General features: G+C 44.3%; 4 protein-coding genes across 4 annotated transcripts in view; 2 read left to right on the top strand and 2 right to left on the bottom strand.

The window, feature by feature from the left end:
* Positions 1 to 1,399: 1,399 nt before the first annotated feature.
* On the top strand, positions 1,400 to 6,494 carry LOC112137301 (ras-related protein Rab-40C). Its single transcript, XM_024259549.2, has 6 exons — positions 1,400 to 2,093; positions 2,188 to 2,248; positions 2,341 to 2,401; positions 3,122 to 3,199; positions 3,280 to 3,502; positions 5,464 to 6,494. The coding sequence occupies exons 1-6, from the start codon at positions 1,940 to 1,942 to the stop codon at positions 5,757 to 5,759; spliced, it is 873 nt and encodes a 290-aa protein (XP_024115317.1). The 5' UTR covers positions 1,400 to 1,939; the 3' UTR covers positions 5,760 to 6,494.
* Positions 6,495 to 7,105: 611 nt separating this feature from the next.
* wfikkn1 (WAP, follistatin/kazal, immunoglobulin, kunitz and netrin domain containing 1) lies at positions 7,106 to 9,804 on the top strand. The gene is made up of 2 exons (XM_024259518.2): positions 7,106 to 7,715; positions 7,928 to 9,804. Exons 1-2 carry the CDS (start codon positions 7,464 to 7,466, stop codon positions 9,473 to 9,475), a joined length of 1,800 nt encoding a protein of 599 aa, XP_024115286.1. The 5' UTR covers positions 7,106 to 7,463; the 3' UTR covers positions 9,476 to 9,804.
* Positions 9,805 to 13,224: 3,420 nt separating this feature from the next.
* mettl26 (methyltransferase like 26) lies at positions 13,225 to 15,649 on the bottom strand. Its single transcript, XM_024259555.2, has 6 exons — positions 15,315 to 15,649; positions 14,834 to 14,996; positions 13,830 to 13,889; positions 13,685 to 13,752; positions 13,509 to 13,587; positions 13,225 to 13,407 (listed from the first exon to the last, which is right to left on the bottom strand). The coding sequence occupies exons 1-6, from the start codon at positions 15,506 to 15,508 to the stop codon at positions 13,351 to 13,353; spliced, it is 621 nt and encodes a 206-aa protein (XP_024115323.1). The 5' UTR covers positions 15,509 to 15,649; the 3' UTR covers positions 13,225 to 13,350.
* Positions 15,650 to 15,724: 75 nt separating this feature from the next.
* The window catches only part of ccdc88aa (coiled-coil domain containing 88Aa), a 32,292-nt gene continuing 28,926 nt past the window's right edge, over positions 15,725 to 19,090 (bottom strand). The window contains 3 exon segments of the mRNA XM_024259564.2: positions 15,725 to 17,026; positions 17,284 to 17,349; positions 18,980 to 19,060. Of these exon segments, the coding sequence (XP_024115332.1) occupies positions 16,065 to 17,026; positions 17,284 to 17,349; positions 18,980 to 19,060 (1,109 nt within the window). The 3' untranslated portion in view covers positions 15,725 to 16,064.

The raw sequence follows: 19,090 nt of genomic DNA, 5'->3' as shown, positions 1-19,090 counted from the left end.
TTGTTGACTTACAGCTTCCTCATAACCCCAAGCTAACGTTAGTGTAGCAAAAAATGACGAGCAGTATGGCAACTATCCAGCTGTACAATTCTGAGCCAGATGGCAGCTCAGACGAGGAAAACGAAGACGTTAATGGATCTATTTGTCTGCAAGTGGATGATTTTGAATTGGAGCAGAGCAGGAAGACTTTGGCCCGTCCATCTAAGTCGCTGCATCACAAACCCAAGCTTCTTCAAACCGGAGTTTTCATCTGCTCCCTGATCCAACACGATATACATAAGAAATACTACTAAATTCTTTTGAATATGAGAAAAATGCTACAAAAACATGCTAAAAACACAATTTTCATTGGAGTTGATCTAACACAATTAAGAAGGGACAGTGGTTTTGACTCATTCTTCTTATTTATGCTACAGATTAGATTTCCACCACCTTAAGATCTTGTTTGTGATCATTGCCACAATTTTCACTCCAACTGTCTCCAGCAGGGCTGAACCAATGCTACCCTGCAATCAGAGGGAAGTCCAGCTGCAGCAAATGGCAGCCAAGGGGCAGGATTTGTGAGGTGGATCATTATGTTCATTTACCAACTTTAAAAAACAGATTTTTGTGCCCAAACACAATCATAAAATAAAATGATAATAGTTGATAGCAGAACAAAAACTATCATATGAGAGCAGCTGTTATCTGTTATCAATCAAAATGAATAATATTAATTCATATTTTATAACCTAAACCAAGAAGATTGATTAAAAATTACCCGGGAACAGACTAATACTCGTCGATTAACGTGCTCTATTCTTCTTCTCTTCTTCGGACTCCTCCTCAGGACTGTGTGTCAAGGGGGCGGGGCCAGATCATTTGTTGCGTTCGAGAGCAGCCTCGGAAATCTAAGCTCTTAAACATCCAACCAAGGAAAATAATGGGAAAATGTTAATATTTTGAACATTTATTATAATCAAAACTTGAGTAAGTACGAAAAAATAACATGTAATTTGTTTTATAAAAGAAAGTAATCATTTGACGTCTAGATTAAGACTCCAAAATGACGTTCAAAGTCCACTCCCGTCTCCTCTCCCCTATATTAAGTCGTGTTAAAAATTAATGATCAGGAGAACGGAAACTATTAAATATGATCAAAATTTAATGGCTAAGTTAAATAGTAATTTCATATAAATCATTTACATTAAAACGTAGTTGTTTCATGTCCGTTTACACTCATTGACTGAACTATTATATTATACAGTCAATGTTAACACTTTAATCAATCGATTTCTCCCAATTTGGTAAAAAATAAAAAATCGAGTAATATATTCTTTTCTTAAAAAAAAACGATTTATGTTAGGTGAATTCCAAACGCTCAAATTTTGTAATACTCATTTGACATTTAGACATTTTACCCGGATGTGACGCAAACAACGGCGTCACACCCGGAAGTTCCAGCGCACTGTTCTCTTACGTTCGTAGTGTTTTGGAGGCTTTTCGTTCTTTATTGACATTTTTCTTTGCGATAAACTCAAACGTTGCTGTTTGCTGTTATTCTCTGTGGTTTCGCGCATGACTAAAGGCCCGGAGGAGCTGCTGGAACGGTTGTTTGTTAGAGAATGCGATGAATTTGCTGAAATTAGCTTGTCTGGCTAATTAGCAAGCTAGAAGCGCTTGTTGTTTTGACGAACCGTTTCGTGAAAATTATCTGTTCACAAAAAGTATGTGTGTCACGTTATCTATTCAACAAATAAGATATTAATATATATTATAAGAGACAACAAATCCCCAGTCGGTAGTTTAATGAACTCCAGAGTGGCGTCTTTGCTAACTAGCTAGCCGAATTTGTTCTCCGACGGCAGCCTCGGAGCCTCCGCTGGGATCTCCTTTTGTCCCGCCGCCTCGATCAACACGTTTGTATCGAGCTGAATAAGCTCTCTGGGAACCGGACCCAATGCGTGGAATGATGGGAACTCAGAGCAGTCCCGTGAAGAGCTATGATTACCTCCTGAAGTTCCTTCTCGTGGGAGACAGCGATGTTGGAAAAGGTGAAATTCTGGACAGCGTTCAAGACGGATCCGCGGAGTCTCCATACGCCTACAGCAGCGGTAAATAACTGTCTATATTCACGTGTTAGTAGGTAATGGACAAGGCAGTTAAAAAAAAAAAAATAATAATTGTACGTTTTTTATGTGCTTTCAGGGATTGATTACAAGACCACGACAATCCTTCTAGATGGAAGAAGAGTGAAGTTAGAGCTGTGGTAAGTTCTTAGGACATTAACGTAGCTATAGAAAAAGCATCTAAAAAGACTGCCGGCACAGCTACATTCTGTTAATGCATTTTCTTTTACAGGGACACATCAGGGCAGGGCAGATTTTGCACCATCTTCAGGTCGTACTCTCGTGGAGCTCAGGTGATTTTAAAGAACTCAGATTGACTTTTTCCTGTTTTCTTGTCAGAACTTCCACAGATCTTTGTGGATTATATGTGTGTACATGAATTTTCAGAAAAAAATAATATAATGATGGATAACAAAATATTAATAGTTAACTTAATCAAACTGTTAGACATAGCGGTGTAATTAGAATACAAACATTTATCACACTCTGTTTTCATCTGTTTGAACTCACATAAACATAGCAGTTTAGCGAATATTCTGGACCCAAATTAATCAATCAGAATGGTTGTTGTTGATATATTTACTTCTGCAAATCCCAACCCATGACTCCCCTTTTTCTAAACAACAACACACCCCAGACTGGCTTTATTCTGCTGCCTTCTGTCAATACAGGTTTTAGTTGTTCATATTCATGCATTATCAGAATTTTTGTTGCAATGTTATGACATCTTACTGCTTAAAATAGTTTTCAGATGTATAAATGCCAAAAGAGTTTTGCAAATTCTTCCCAGTTTTTAGAAAAATATTTTTGTGTGATCAAACAGCCTAAACATGTTATTAGATCTGCTTTCCACTCTTGGCTGCTTCCGGACGAAGTTTCAGTCAGATGGGCCAGCTTTGGGTCATTCCATCTGTCTTATCATGTTACACTTTCTCTGAATCTGCTTTTTCGTTTTCCACGACTCTGACTGTTTCTTATGGGATGTCTGAAGAAAGAAAGTGTTTTCTCCACAGGGCATTCTGCTTGTTTATGACATCACCAACAGCTGGTCGTTTGATGGGATTGATCGTTGGATCCGGGAAATTGATGAGGTGATTCTTTATCAGCTTCTGGCAGATACTCCGGTTTGCTGATGCAGTGTGTAACAGCAGAGCCTTGTTTCCTCTATCAGCACGCTCCAGGTGTTCCCAGGATCCTCGTGGGGAACCGCCTCCACCTGGCCTACAAGAGGCAGGTCCCAACAGAGCAGGCGAGAGCATACGCAGAGAAGAACAGCATGACGTTCTTCGAGGTCAGCCCTCTCTGCAACTTCAACATCATCGAGTCCTTCACTGAGCTGTCCCGCATTGTGCTGATGAGGCACGGCATGGAGAAGTTCTGGAGGCCCAACAGAGGTGAGGCTCATCTTCTTTGCTCTGCTGTGCATGAATTTATCCATAAAAGCTTAACCTTTGTTCAGTTTAAGTCACTCTTTATCAAAGAGTTTTTAGAACTGAACAAATATGATTTTAAAATGGATACATGGAAGATTTTGAGTCTGTTAATTGTGTTGAATGTAGGGCTGGGCGATATGGCAAAAAAAGAAAATCACGATTTTTTTTTAAATTTTATTTCACGATTTCGATTTTTTTCATGATTTCTTTCAAATAAATTAAAATTGACAAAAAAGGAATTATAACATTTTGGTTGAAAGAAGTAAACAAATTTTTAACAAATATTTATTCAAATTTTAATTTCAAATGTATTAAAAGTAGGGGTGTAACGGATCACAAAACTCACGGTTCGGATCATGTTACAGGCTTAGGGTCACTGTTTGGATAATTTTTCTGATCATTAAAAAGTAAAAAAAAAAAAAGCAAAAAACAATAAGATAAAAGCTAAATATATTTTTGGAAATGCTTTAAATTATATTTTCAATAAGCATATAAAGTACTTTACACACAATATTTATATAATTAAAACATTTGGTCATTGAGGCCTATTTGTTAAACAAAACATATTTAAACTTTGAACACAACCAACATGCTAAAACATGTAGTTTCTGATTACATTTACACGTTTTTAGACCAAATCTACAAAAACTGAGAGAAAAGAATAGTGCGGAAAATCCCAAATCTATCTGGAGTTCCCTTAAAATACAAATGTTCTTGTCCCACCCCCCTAATGTCCAAATTAAATCATGAATAAAACAGTTAAAATTGTTTTTTGGGTAATAATTGTTTTATTGAAACCAACTATGGGAACATTTGAATAATAATTATCTGTAAACGTGACACTCTCGTGCTCGTTTTTCCTAGTGATTTTTGATCTCTTTGGCTTGCCATACAATCGTCCCCTGACGGCACCGGCGGGTCTGTTACGGAGCAGCGGCGGGACAGCTGCTGTTCTTCATTAGGAGATTCTTTAAGATAAGCGTGAAGCAGTTACTTAAGGGCTTGTTAAAGCAAAGATTATTTGCTTGAATTTGACACGAACTCCATTCGATGTGAGCGGACAGTTGATTTAAATTATGCTAGCCTGAGGTGCGCGCTCGTAGGGGGTGGGGTGGTCCACGGTACACACATGTGCCAGTCAACAAGCTTTTGCCTTCTCGCTCTTGCAGCTTTTCGTAGAAGATCGTGATAAAACAATCTCTCAAAAATGACACATTTTCAGCTTTGGAGATCGTAAGACGGTTTTATAATGGTCATATCACCCCCCCTAGTTGAATTAAACAGTTATGACTGGGATGGATTCAGCGTTTGGTCTGTAAACTCTTTCATTACATTGTTCCTGTTTAACACTGATGTCATGCCTGTCAGAAACTCATTTCTGACATCTTGAATATAACTTCATTACTACGTTAGTTATAAACTTTAAAAAGATGAGCACCGCTTTGCTCCAAAAGCACCCCCCACCCCCGAATATTTTTCTCTTTTTAAGACATTTAGGTTGTGGGATTTTGGTTAAAAAATTCACAATTAAAACACTACTGAGATAAAAAAAAATTGTTATAGTTGACTTTAATGTCATTTTTCCTCATCTGAGCATTGGGCTAAAACTGTACAGCTGGATAGCTCTATTATTTATTTATTTATTTATTTATTTTTGCCCACCTTTAATGTTAGCTTGGGGTTGTGCTGGGCTGTAAGCTACCGGGAGAGTGTAAACAAAGGGACTATAGGATATCATTGACGGCTTACTTTCGCATCAATAACTCCGTATTAAGTTTCTGATTAAATCTTGCTGCTTTGCACAAAATCTGCCTAAAAATGTCCCAATCATATTAAAAGACCACTGGGGATGATTTTACAAACGATGATCGGAGTGCCACTTTAAGGCTAATAACCAGCATGCTTTTCTGTTGGCTCCACAGTTTTCAGCCTCCAGGATCTCTGCTGCCGCTCCATCGTTTCCTGCACACCGGTCCACCTCATCGACAAGCTGCCCCTCCCCCACACCATCAAGTCCCACCTCAAGTCCTTCTCCATGGCCAATGGCATGAACGCCGTCATGATGCACGGACGCTCCTACTCTGTGACCAACGGCGCCACTTCTGGTGTGAACAGTGCTGGAAGCAAAGCCAACAGTCTGAAACGCTCAAAGTCCTTCCGGCCCCCCCAGAGCCCCCCAAAGTACTCGTCCTCCAAGGGAAACTGTAAGATCTCGTAGTGGAGCGTGAAGCTGGCGCTGTGGTCAGTATTCCTGGTGTTGTTGCTGGCTGTAAAGGATGGCACAGCCGGAGGAGAGCACAGAGGATCTTCATCAGGAACTAAGAACTTCTTACATTTTTGGAAAGCTTCAGTTCCCTTGGTGCCGTCCCGTGGATATTTGCTCTCCTGGACTCTTTCCTGCAGAGGCTGGCTCTGATCAAGCAGAAGGATTAACCCCCACCAGACACTACATGTGACTCCACTGAACGTGGAGCAGGATTGTTGTGAATGTAGGAGGAACGTCCGTCATGTCCCTGCAGCTAACATTCCCTCTGTGAGCAGACTGGGTTTGAAAGGGTTTTGGTTCAGTCGGACTGTTTTCCAAACAGATTCAGTTTGTAAAAATTCTATATTTCGTGTGCATGTGGGGGGATCTGAACTGTTTTGGGGTTCAAACCCACACGATCCGTTGTAGTTCTGCAGTTTGATGTCATACTTTTGTACAGATCCATATCAGTGTTTTAGATGGTTGTTGGGTTTCTGTGAATGTGAGACGCCTCAGCGGCTTCTCTCTGGACTCCAACCGCGCTGCTGGAGGTCACCCACGGCGCCGCCTTCGTGTTGTGCATTGAGACCAGAACAATGGCCTACAAGTGTTTGGTGATGGTTTGGTGAACTTGTGATCAGCCCGTCTGTCAGAGGGCTGCTGGGACAAGCGTCGCCCATCCCAATAAAGAGCCGAACTCCAGAAAAATGCGTTTGTGTTTCATATTTCCTCTGCTGCAGACTGTGTGGGAACTGTGGGGGTGTTCATCTCCTGCTCTTTGTCCTGTCAGAGCTGCTGAAGTGCATTAAAGGGGGAGGGGGGGTTGAATTGATTAGCTGCTCTGTCGGTATTGGCCGGTTTGGGATGGATGAATGCCGCCCGGTCAGAAGTCACGGAGAGGTTGCGGGGTCACCGCCGATGAAAGGAGTGGTGGGGGGTGAAGTGACGTCACGCTGCGGGCTCCTCGCTCTCCCCACCTGAGAACTGCGCGTGCACGACTCGCGCGCGGTAAAGTGACCCATGTCTAGACACGAAAGGGCCGCGTTTCCGACACGCCCCCCGCGACGTTTGCGCATTGTAATTAGCGCAAAGAAGCATGTGTTTGGACTGACACCAACAAGGCTTTGTTAAGTCAGGTACTTGATTAAAAAAAAAAAAACTTTTTGGAAAAAAAAAAACATTTAGTTTGAATGCGCGTCCCCGCGCGGGTGTTGGAACAGCTTGCAGCCAAGGCCGCGTCATTTTCTTTGATGTTTTTACGATGTTTGTCCAGTTGCGCCGCGCATGGTGCTGCTTCATAAAGTCTCAGACAGTGGTCGTCCGGGGGGGCGGTCAGAGGGCTGCCCTCTCCACCTCCTCTCGCCCTGAAAGGCTGCGTCTGCGTGCTCCCCGCTCTTTGTGCGCCTCCGTTCTCTCCTGCGCAAGTTCTGCTTCTTAGGCGGAATTTCGTCGCAACCTTAAGATTTGAAAAACGAACAAACAAAACAACATTTGCTTCTCTGAGAGTGCAGCGCGCGTGGATTAATCCTTGATTGTGGGACTGCGCTCTGCGCAAAGCGACTGAATTTTACGCACGTAAGTTTGCCGAACATCCCGTTCGTCTGCTGCGTTTCTCTCCCGATGACTGGCGGGGAGGGATGGACTCACTTGAAGGGCGCCTGAAGGAAAAACGCAACAATGTGTGAAATCCCACTTCAGCTCCAGGATCAGAGAAACTCTGGCGGATACGCGCACAGCTCCAGGAAGCTGTGGGGATGGACACGTGCGTGCCTGTTGATGCTCTTGGTGGGGGATTTTCTGGAATTTTCTTCGTGCTCCAGTGAGGAAGGAGCCAAAGCTGCACACGAAGGCTTTTGTCCCAACAAGCTGAACTCCAACCTGTGGGTCGATGCTCAGAGCACCTGTGAGAGGGAGTGCGGCACGGATGAGGTGAGATTTAAGCCCGCGCGGGCATGTTTTCTAGGATAAAAATGGAGACTAAACTCAGTTTTAGACTTTCTCAAAGCTGCTACTTCCTTAAAATCACATTGACAACAAGATAATGTGAAAATAGGTCATGACCTCCCAGATCTTTAACTTTAGACCAGTGGGTCTGTGGTTTCTGTTTTCCTCAGGTTGGTGAATTTTGTTTGGTGTTTCAGGACTGTGCTGACTTTGAGAAGTGCTGCACCAACGTGTGCGGCCTCAACAGTTGTGTTGCTGCTCGTTTCTCTGACGGCACCCCTGCTCAGCCCGATGGAGGGGATGGTGGGACGGTGGCTCCCACCTCCACAGCCACCTGCGAAGGCTTCATCTGCAGCCAGCAGGGTGCAACCTGTGACATCTGGGATGGACAGCCCATCTGCAAGTGCCAGGACCGCTGCGAGAAGGAGCCCAACTTCACCTGTGCGTCGGACGGTCTCACCTACTTCAATCGCTGCTACATGGACGCCGAGGCCTGCATCCGGGGGGTGACCCTGACCGTCATCCCCTGCCGCTTTTACCTACCCGGCCCCCACACCAGTCCGCTGCCTCAGGACACTACAGCTCACCCAACCCCAACATCCTCCCTGGAGGATCCCATGCCGCCCACGCTGTACTCCAACCCCCACCACCAGTCCATCTACGTTGGCGGCACGGTCAGCTTCCACTGCGACGTGGTTGGAGTGCCCAGGCCTGACGTGACCTGGGAGAAGCAAAGTGAGCGGCGTGAGCGCCTGGTCATGAGGCCTGACCAAATGTACGGCAACGTTGTCATCACCAACATTGGACAGCTGGTCATTTACAACGCCCAGGTGTGGGACACGGGCATCTACACCTGCATTGCCCGGAACTCTGTTGGAGCACTCCGGGCAGACTATCCACTGTCCGTCATCCGCCGGGCTGAGGACGACTTTTCCGAGGATCCAGAAATGCCCATGGGCCGGCCCTTTTCCCCGGCAGACTGCCTTGCTGAAGTGGACTTGAGAGTGTGCAGCGGCGAGCGTCACGTGGACTGGTACTATGACAGCAAACTGGGCTCCTGTGTAACCTTCAGCAACGGCGGCTGCGACGACAGCCGCAACCGCTTTGAGACCTACGAAGAGTGCAAGGCCTCCTGCCAGAGGGAGGGGATGGGGGTATGCTCCCTGCCCGCCGTTCAAGGCCCCTGCAAAGTCTGGGAGGCCCGGTGGGCCTGGAATTCTATGTTGAAGGAATGTCAGCCGTTTGCATTCGGTGGCTGCCAAGGGAACGCCAACAACTTCCAAACCAAGAAAGAATGCGAAGCAAACTGTCCCCAGCCCAAGAGGAGACCCTGCAGGACGTGCCGGATGAGGGGCAAAATGATGTCCAGCTTGTGCCGGAGTGACTTTGTCATCGTAGGCCGGCTGACGGAGCTGGTGGAGGACCTGAACTCCGGGCTGGCTCGCTTCAGCTTGGACGAGGTCCTGAAAGACGAGAAGATGGGCTTGACCTTCTTCAACACGAAAAACCTGGAGGTGACCATATCCAAGATGGACTGGAGTTGTCCCTGCCCCAACATCACGGTGGAGGAGAACCCTCTGCTGGTGATGGGCCTGGTGCACGACGGCATGGCCATTATCCAGACGGACAGCTACGTCAAAGCCATAACAGAGCGGCGGCTGCGGCGGCTACGCGCAGCTCTGCACAGAAAGGCGTGCGAGCCGGTCCAAAGCCCGGCAAGGACCAACGATCCCTCAGATCACTAAAATATGACTTTAATTTATTTTTGTTTACCACACTTGAAAGTCAATTATTTAGTACAAATATTCATCACAATTTCAACAGTAACAGTTAGAACTTTAAAACTATTAATCCAGTTAGTTACCCCCAAAAGTGAAGCAAAATAATGTATATAATTTTTTGAGTTCCACTGCAATCATCTTTTGATTGATTTTAGAATAAACCCATTTTCGCGTGACGTCACACAAAACGGCGAGTGTGCAGAATGACTTCTAGTTCTACATTATGTCAATGGTTTAGAACGACAAAGCTGACAGCAGAACGCTGTTAAAGCAATTTTACGTAAATAATAAAAGGTAACATAACCAATTGCAACAGAAATTTGTACAATATTTATTTTATAAATGTTCTACCTGGTTGTTTTTGCTTTCCCCTCTTAGATCAAATGTCAGTATTCCTCCTGCAGAATGCTTCACAGCTAATACTCCAAAATCAAGGTTGGTATTAAACGTGTATGGATTATTTATTTCTCTCTGACAACACGGTCATAGTCAGATGAAGGTTACAGGAACTTCATTGATTGTTGCTTGTTTGATTATGAAGGTAATTAAGATTTTCTTCTTCTAATTTATGCTAATGCTAATGCTAGCTTTCCACGACGGGGACATTCATAAAATAAATATTGTACATTTTTCTGTTGAAATTGGTAAGGTTACCTTTTATTATTTATGTAAAATTGTGTCAAACAGCGTTCAGTTCTTCAGTTTCCTGGTCTAAATCCATAAAACCGGAAGCTGCGTATCACGTTCACGGCCCTGACGCCATTCCGTGTGACGTCACTGTGAATAGAGTCTATTGCTCCCAGACCTCTTTTAATGATTATGCTGTTTTTAGGTAAAAATAATAATAAAAAGAATGTGTGATGTTTTCTAAGACTAGAAGTTCATCAGGAATTCACCAAGTAAGCCACTGCCAACATCCCATCATCCCTTTGTTTACACTATCTCCCACCAGCTTACAGCCCCTCACCAATAGTAGTGGAGAATCCGAATTTTGAGCAGTATCGGAGCAATCCAGTCGTACAATTTGATCCAGATTCCAGCTCAGATGAGGAAAACAAAGACATACATGGATCTATTCGTCTGCATTTGGATGCTCAGAATGGAGCAGAGAAGAGAGCCCGTCGATTGTAGTTTGTATGTATCAACTTTAAGCTTTTTAAACTGGATTTGTGATATGCTCCTGATTCACAGCGATTTGAATAGAGAAATATTCCGAAATGCAGTTTTATCTTAATTTTCTTTATTTTTGTCCTTTATTATAAGAAAAATGACATATAAAAAAACACCAAAACATAATTTTCATTGGAGTGGGTCTTTAATATTTTTAGGTTAATTATGAGTCGCAGAATAATAAATAAATACATTTATTAATTGATTATCTCAATATAATTTTTATAAGATATACGTTTTATCAATTATGATACGTTGGGTGATTTGACAAGTATTTGCTCACTTCATTGTTAGTTTGTCATATACTGTAGATATGAGTGTTCAAGGAAAAAAAAACACCTTATTTCCCCAATGTCTGAAATTTGATTTACACATTTTTAAAATGCTGTTTCATAAAGAATCAATTATCAACTAAATTAGTTTTTTCTCAATACAGCAAGTAGTCGTTTAAAAATGAATATGAATAAATGAGTTATTCTCACCATAAAATAAACAAAAAAAACTTGCTAAACGTTTCCGGCCAAAAGTGTTCTCAAGATTTTTTGGAAGAAGAAATTTTGAAATGAGCAAGAAAAGCCCTTCTACTGCCTCTGGTGGAAGGATGATGAACTACAGGGCAGAACACATGGACCACATTATTCACAATGGAAAGTTTATACATGTTAAATACAAGGAGAGTTTGGATCATAATACGGAGGTAGGAGTCTCAGGAATGCATGGAACAAATATAAATGGTTTCATAGGGTTAACAAATGTAGATGATAAATGAGTTTTGTCAAACTATTAATTGTGGCAACAGTGGAAAGCTGATTTGCTGTGGCGACACCCTTGACTGGACAAGACCAAAGGTGAACAGCAACATCACTGGCTAGTAAGCAATTGTCTTAGATTTCTGTAAACTTCTGAGAAAGATGGAACATATAAAAAAAAAATTAAACCTAATCATTGAAAAACAAACAAAGCATACATGTTTAAAGTGGAGAAATTCTATGGAGAGAAAATAGACTCTATGGATTTGATTTTTTTTGTTTTTGGTCAACTGAAAAATACACGATTTTCAGGTCATGACTGAAGTTCTTAGATCATAAAATCCAACTATTCTGAGACCTGCAGGAGCATCAGGTTTGAAGACGGCTCATTCAGTGGAAAGAAGGTAGAGTTTTATGGAGTGAAAATAGACTCTTTTGATGTGTGTTTGCGTAATTCTTGATTTGAAATTTTTTCTGCCTGTTTGTGTTTAACCTTGGATTTTTGTACGTGTGTAATTCTTGATTTGTAACTTATATAATACATTTTGTGTGTAACTGTGTATACTTGCAATTTTGTATTCATGCTGGGTCATCGGTTTTCTTATCAGCCGCTTTGAACTTAGATAGTGAATAATATCTGGTGAAAACTGGATATTTTTCCATTTTCTTAAACAGATACGCTTGATAATTTATATTAAAAAAAAAGTCTAAATATGTGTTTTTCAAAACACTCAACATTAAAGTTTCTCTATTCTGGTAGATTCAAGCAACAACCCGCCATTTATAAAGGAAGTACAGTAATCCCCCTTATTTGCTGGGGTTCCTCTGCATCTGAGCCGTAACACTTACCGTGTGAGCCCGGGGTTAGGGCTGATCGACCCACTACGCTCTCTGGAAGTGGAGGAGGACCTGGCAGCACCTACTATCACCGTGACTAGGAACCGGGGCTCGTTGGACAGGTCCATGACGAAGAGAAATGAGAATAGAGAAACTTTAGTGGTGATTGTTTTGAAAAAACACATATTTAGACTTTTCATCGGATATTATTTCGCAATACGAGTTCAAAGTGGCTGAAAAGGAAGCTCTGATGACCGAGCATTCTAGAAGCATTTAAACGCATCACTTACACATGAATCTTGGAGACAAGAAGAGTCTCACACCAGATTTGTGCGTAAATGCAGTTTTGTGCGCGTCTATCAAGTGATTTGTGTGTAGATTTTAAAGATTTGTGTCGTGTTGTAGTTTAAAGTTGTGCGTATGTAAATTAAATTTAGTAATAGTTTAAATATTAATGCACAGCTGCATCTACACACACAATATATTGTAGAAGTTACAAATCAAGAATTACGCAAACACAAATCGAGTCTATTTTTACTCCATAAAATTCCACCCTTTGACTGATCCATCTTCAAACCTCATGCTCTTGCACATCTCTCAATAGTTGGATAGGATGATGGTTTCCATGGTTACCATGACATCAGAACACCAGTCATGACCTTAAAATCCTATATTTTACATCTGACAAAATGAAAAGTTTTGTCAGATAGTTCTGTTTATAGGCAACTTGTGATTAAAAAAAGTTATTTTAAGGTACTTTTAAATGTGTTTGCACTGTAGAAATGAAGGAGACAGCCTGTCAAAGTTTCTTAACAGTTTGGCAGTAGCCGTATATTTGATTTTGTCTTGGCTCTTCCCTTTGTAGATTTTTCTGAAATGTAATGTTTATTTCCTAAATTCTCTCTGCAAAGCACTTCTGCCTAATCTACTACTGTAATGCAATAAAACAGACGGTGCTGTTGTAACCTTCAGGTCTTTTATTGGCACACACAGGTCACATAACTGCAGCTTTCCTCTTCAACGGGGGAGAACCACACGGAGTGATCTGATAGAGGAAATCAAGCAAGGAAGCTCCAAACACGCTCACACCACACTCTCCTTCCTGAACAGGAGACATTTGTTGTTTGCTGGCATGTCCACCTGAAGGAGAAGCATTTTTCTGTCAGGAAAACCTTGGCACTTCCACAACTTCATCCTCATTGGTTTCATATTGGGACTGTTTCCTTCAGCTGAATGCTCACCGTCTTCTCCAGCAACAAACCGTTGTTCTGCGCCAAAGAGCTGAGCAGTGAGATGTCCCGGAGTCCCCATTCTGGGTTCCTGCGGGACAACACGATGGAAAGAACAGATCCGGGGATTCAAAAGCGAACATGGAATCCTGAATCTTCGCTCAGACTGGAGGTCAGGAGTGGCTCACCTGTGCCGCAGACTGCGGTCAAAGTCGACGTTGCTTTGGGGGCTGATCTTCCCGTTCACTGCGTACGGCTGACAAAAACGACGGCGGGTTATTGTGAGTTTACTGAAACGCTGTCATGTGATCATGGCGTGCTTTTGCCCCTCACCCCGTACGTCAACAGCAGACCATGCGGCTTCAGCACGGCTGCAGCGCCTATGAACAAACCCTGGAAACAAAGAAAGAAAGTGCCTCAATCTAACACATGCTCACTCCCAAGTCGCCACATTAACGTTTGGTTAAGGACTCTCCGCGTCACTTTTTGACGTTTTGTGCGTCCCCAACTCGTCGTTTTTTTAACGTGCTGACTGTTCCAGTAAAATCAAGGCTCCCCAAACCGGTACCGGTTCAGTACAGATCCATGTTTGGTGTCTGTTCTGGACGCAGACCAGGCTAGGGTTATGGGGCTGGTACCGAACCTCGACCGGACCCCTATTAAATTAGGAATGAGAATGTGTGGCCTAGTCACATGCACCTGTACAGGTGCTGCAAGGTTTTGGGTTGAGGGTCATATGGAGAAGCAGCTGCATCTTAAAGGGAGAGCAGGAGTCTTACCCTTCATTCAAAGCTCTGTGGCCACCTCAAGGGACAGCATAGAAAATGGAGATCTAGAAGTGCATCGTAGAGTATTTGAACGGAAAATGTAAGTGGCTAGCTCTTATGTCATATAGGTGATGATCATATAGTGCCCTTATGAAGGTTGTTTCACACTGTGGTGAAATGACGATAAAGAATCCATACACTACTGTCAAATTGTTAGTAAGATGGTCCGTTCCCGGCTACACGCAAATAGCACACTCTTTTGTGCATCTAACCATAGGGGCAATTGTGACTAAGATTTAAAGCCCAACAAGTTCACTGATGGGGGTTTGTCCGGGATGTGCAACTTTGCCACAGAAGGAGGCAGCAGGGATGTGCTTAGTGGCAGGTGATTTTAATAAGGCGAGCAATATCAGATCTATCCAGCCGTACGGTTTTGATCCAGATTCCAGCTCAGACCAGGAAAATTAAGACGTTAATGGATCTATTCGTCTGTAACTGGATGCATCAGAATGGAGCGGAGCAGGGAGTCTCAGGGTTATGTTTTCAGATAAAAACGCTCAGCAGACCCACCTCAGTGCATGCCAGGGGAGAGATGTGCATCATGTTGATGTTGAGAACCAGATCCAGGCTCTCCAGCTGGATGCCCCCCCAGCTCTGGTGTGGCAGAGACGCATCCAGGAAGATGGCCGGTTTCACATTGTCCAGCTGGTAGTGAGCTCTGTGGGCTTCGATGCTGAGAATGCAAACAAAAGGGCGTTCTGGTTAGTAGATAGAACCAGGAAGCAGAGGATGAGGGTTCTGATGGCTGCAGCACCAAAGGCTGCACAAACAGATGGAGAAGGTTGGTTCTGTTCTGGAGCCCCAGAAACTGAATATCCAAAGTTTCTACGCTTGAAGTACTTAAACATGAATTTACCACAGATAAAATAAATATGGGAGCATGCAGTGATTCTCTTCATTTTACACCATCTTTTACTTGAAGGTTATTATGGGATGGGAGCATCCTTCCACTCAGTCTCACAAGACCCGGGATGCATTGCGGCGGCTGTACCTGCTCAGGGACTCGCGCTCGTACTCAGAGGGCTGCCAGGTGATGTTCCGCAGGGCTCGTGCGAAGTGGGTCACGTGCTGTCCGGTGCCGGAGGAGATTTCCAGCGCGCGCAGCGGTCTGTCGGAGGGCACGCTCTGCCGCAGCACCTCCAGGATGGGCTCCTTGTTCCGGTCTGCCGCAGGGGCACTCAACATCGCGCCCAAGGACGGAGACGCGCGGCTGCACGGGCCGAACAGTTTCCGGAACCTCTCCAGGTGGGTCAGGCGAGGTCCTATCACGCGAACTACGCCACAAATGTTTGGGTTTTCACTGAAAATCGACTTCTTCCGGGGTTCATCACGTGACTCATCTTTCGTCCAACGAGAACGGAGGGAGGGCCCAATCGAGCCGGTAATATCACGCATGCGCAGTTTGAATGAATAGTCATCCCTCTTTTATTTTAGTTTTGTCACAACTCATTCTTAGAAGGAAAAGAACAGATATCAAAACAATAATTTAATAAATAAAAGGGAAAACCAGCACATTTAAACATATAGAACACAAAACTGTAGAGGGAAAATATCCATAAAAGATTAAACCATGTTTTTTGAGGCTCAGTTTTTCTGGAATTGGAAACACAACTTTACTTTAGAACATTAAAGCTCCCTTCAGCCTCTGAAATAAATACATAAATAAAAGACAAACACAAACTTTACATTTTGCTACTGATGAAATCGAGAATGGCTGATTCTGTAACTGTCACAGCTGCACCTATATGTCCTTCTGAGCTGCTGCACTCTCAGAACCGAGCAGAGTCTGTGATCCGCTTTCAGGAGACGTCTGGCTCTCAAAAGGGCAGTTCTGAGTCGGGTCTGGGGCGAGGAAGATTTGATCAGCGCTGAGCCCTTCCAGGCAGTTTGTGTTCACCACCGTGTCACTGAAGATCGTGTTTGAGAAGACGGATGTGAAAGTGAACGAGGAGCCGAGTGACTCCTGCACGGGAGACTTGGCATGTTCAGACGGAAGAAGGACGGCTGGATCCCTGGGCGGTTTGAGAGGGGGAATGGGTCCTGGTGGTGCCAGCGGCTCCTCTGTGGAAACGTGCTGAGGTCCGGTCCTGCCAGCGCCCCTGCTGCTGAGGCTGGAGCGCCGGGACGAGCCCTCTGCCGTGGAGATGACGTTGCTGGCACGTGGGAGACTGCCGGGGGCCCCCGGCCCCTTCAGCTGTCTGTCTTTCACCAGAGGCGCAGAGAAGCAGTTGAGGCAGCCAGACATTGACGAGGACTTTCCCTGAACATACAGAACTGTAATCGGAGAACAGGCGGAAGACTTGGAGGTCTCAGGTTTTGAGCCCACCCTTTTCAGCCCAGAGTTAGCTTGGACTCCTAAATCTGACGACCGACGTGGAACTTTTCCTTTGGATCCCCTCCGGATGGTTTTTGTGCCTCTGCTGAGCCAGAAGTCATGAGGCGGCGCAGGATCCTGCTTAGTTTGAACAGAGTGGTGGTCTGTGTTCTGAGAGGGGTGAGGTGACACAGGGGAGGCCTTTTGGCAGCCCTCCTGCAGCTTCATGTCCCGTTGGGGGGTGGAGGCATCACTGGGTGGTTGGTTGGAGGAGGAGGAACGTCGAGAAGGAGGTTGCTGGACGGGACTGCTGCCATTCGACCATGGCTCATTCTCCAGGCTCAGGCTGAACTCTCCGCTGCTCTCACTTTGGGCTCGACTTTGGACTCCTGAAAAGACACAATCATGATACACACACAGATTAAAAAAAGAAATCACCCAGAAAGAATGTCAACAGTGCACAGTGTGGACCACTAGAGGGCAGCAGAGCTGGACTTCCTGCAGCAGATGTTGGCCTTAGTGATCAGCTCAGGGATTAATATGAAACAAGGTCAGGCTGCGGTTTGTTAGCTTTACTCTAATTCTTGAGCTGGTTAAACATTTGCCTGCTGGCAGAGTCCTCTAAATGAGAGTCCAGAGGTTTTACCGGGATTCTGCAGCGTGTCGCTGTCCTCGCATCCAGATGGTAAGCTGCTGGCATTGGAATCTTTGCCTGTGGAGCAGCAAATCACAAAATCACTTCGTGAATATGCAGGATTTTGCTTTTCTTCATTCTAAGATGCAGCAAAGGATAAGAAACTGAAAGATAGAATTAACTTCTGGATGCTTCTACCTGCCGCAGGTCAGAGACATCTGGAAAAGTGCTGCTAAAATGGTAGGAAGGGGTGAACGGATGGGGAAGGATAGAGGAGATGGAGCTCAGCCGCCATTCATCCACAATGACCCCTGACCCTTTGGGGGAGCTCTGAGCTGCTGGCACACCACTTTGCCTCAAACAGGTCAGACGGGTTGGGTAAGCTGCTCAAGGCTGTTGTTGGATGCAGGAGTGCAAGAGGATGAAGGCGGGGACAGGCAGGTGTGACGGTGTGTGGGATGTAATGCTGCAGTCTCAAGCTGACTCAAAGATCTGCAGCATATGAAGTATCGCAAAACTGCTTCTTGCAAAACTGCTTCTTGCAAGACTGCTTCTTGCAAGACTGCTTCTTGCAAGGCTGCTTCTTGCAAGGCTGCTTGCTACAAGGCGACTTCCTGCAAGGCTCCTGCAAGGCTGCTTCTTGCAAGGTTGCTTTCTACAAAGCTGCTTCCTACAAGGCTGTTACCTTCAAGGCTACTTCCTTTAAGGCTGTATCCTGCAAGGCTGCTTCTTGCAAGCTGCTTCTTGCGAAGCTGTTACCTTCACAGCTACTTCCTTTAAGGCTCCTTCCTGCTAGGCTGCTTCTTGCAAGGCTGCTTCTTGCAAGGGTGCTTTCTGCAAGGCTGCTTCTTGCAAGGCTCTTTCCTGCCAGGCTGCTTCTTGCAAGACTGCTTCCTGTAAAGCTGCTTCCTGCAAAGCTGTTACCTTCACAGCTACTTCCTTTAAGGCTGCTGCTTCCAAGGGTGCTTCCTGCAAGGCTGCTACCTTCAAGGCTACTTCCTTTAAGGCTACCTGCAAGGCTGCTTCTTGCAAGGCTGCTTTCTGCAAGACGGCTTCCTGCAAGGCTGCTACCTTCTAAGTTACTTCTTTTAAGGCTGCATCCTGCAAGGCTGCTTCTTGCAAGGCTGCTTGCTACAAGGCGGCTTCTTGCAAGGCTGCTTGCTGCAAGGCTGCTTCTTGCAAGGCTGCTTCCTACAAAGCTGCTTCTTGCAAGGCTGCTTCTTAAAATTGCTGCTTTCTTCAAGGCTTCTTTCCACAATGCTTTTTGTAACCTTAACTGCAATATCCAAGGAAACATCAGACTGCAAAACACACGAGATTTTGCAGTGTGAAGGTCATATATTTTAGTTCAATTAACTTGTTTTAAGATGTAACAACATAACAGTCAAGATTTCACTGAGAAAAACACTTGTGGAAAAACCTAAAAGAAATACATGTCTACTTGTTCTGTCAACACTTTTTTTTAACTTATATACAAGTTTTTTTTTTTTTTTACTTTTGGTGTATTGTCTGAAAAGTTATTCTAACTTAAATGGATTACAAATAACATAAGAGCATTTTTGTCATGAAGCCTTGGAGTTTGGAGGAGTGAGCCTCTGACTCAGATGGACACCTTAACCTACAGGTAAAGCAGAAGCATGAGGCACACATGCAGCTGAACTGCTACTGCATAATCAGAGAAGAGGAGACGACTTCAGAGCGTTCTTACACGAGGAGCGACGGAAGAGCGACTGGACTCTTTCTCTGTCCTTCAGCCTGCTCTTCAAGCGGGGGAACTTTTTCAGAGGAGCTATTTTTGTATCAGTTGAGGGATGAGGGA

This window comes from Oryzias melastigma, linkage group LG1 (assembly GCF_002922805.2).
Source record: "Oryzias melastigma strain HK-1 linkage group LG1, ASM292280v2, whole genome shotgun sequence".
Classification (NCBI taxonomy): domain Eukaryota; kingdom Metazoa; phylum Chordata; class Actinopteri; order Beloniformes; family Adrianichthyidae; genus Oryzias; species Oryzias melastigma.
This window is presented reverse-complemented; position numbering and strand designations above follow the sequence as displayed.

What these genes read in the sequence shown, in the direction of transcription:
- wfikkn1 (XM_024259518.2), top strand. Translation starts at nt 7,464, where the DNA reads ATGTGTGAAATCCCACTTCAGCTCCAGGATCAGAGAAACTCTGGCGGA. An exon ending in GGGAGTGCGGCACGGATGAG is followed by an intron (nt 7,716 to 7,927) that starts GTGAGATTTAAG and finishes TTGGTGTTTCAG; the next exon opens with GACTGTGCTGACTTTGAGAA.
- mettl26 (XM_024259555.2), bottom strand. Translation starts at nt 15,508, where the DNA reads ATGTTGAGTGCCCCTGCGGCAGACCGGAACAAGGAGCCCATCCTGGAG. An exon ending in GAGCGCGAGTCCCTGAGCAG is followed by an intron (nt 14,997 to 15,314) that starts GTACAGCCGCCG and finishes TTGCATTCTCAG; the next exon opens with CATCGAAGCCCACAGAGCTC. An exon ending in CTCCCCTGGCATGCACTGAG is followed by an intron (nt 13,890 to 14,833) that starts GTGGGTCTGCTG and finishes CTTTGTTTCCAG; the next exon opens with GGTTTGTTCATAGGCGCTGC.
- LOC112137301 (XM_024259549.2), top strand. Translation starts at nt 1,940, where the DNA reads ATGCGTGGAATGATGGGAACTCAGAGCAGTCCCGTGAAGAGCTATGAT. An exon ending in TCCATACGCCTACAGCAGCG is followed by an intron (nt 2,094 to 2,187) that starts GTAAATAACTGT and finishes ATGTGCTTTCAG; the next exon opens with GGATTGATTACAAGACCACG. An exon ending in GTTCTGGAGGCCCAACAGAG is followed by an intron (nt 3,503 to 5,463) that starts GTGAGGCTCATC and finishes TTGGCTCCACAG; the next exon opens with TTTTCAGCCTCCAGGATCTC.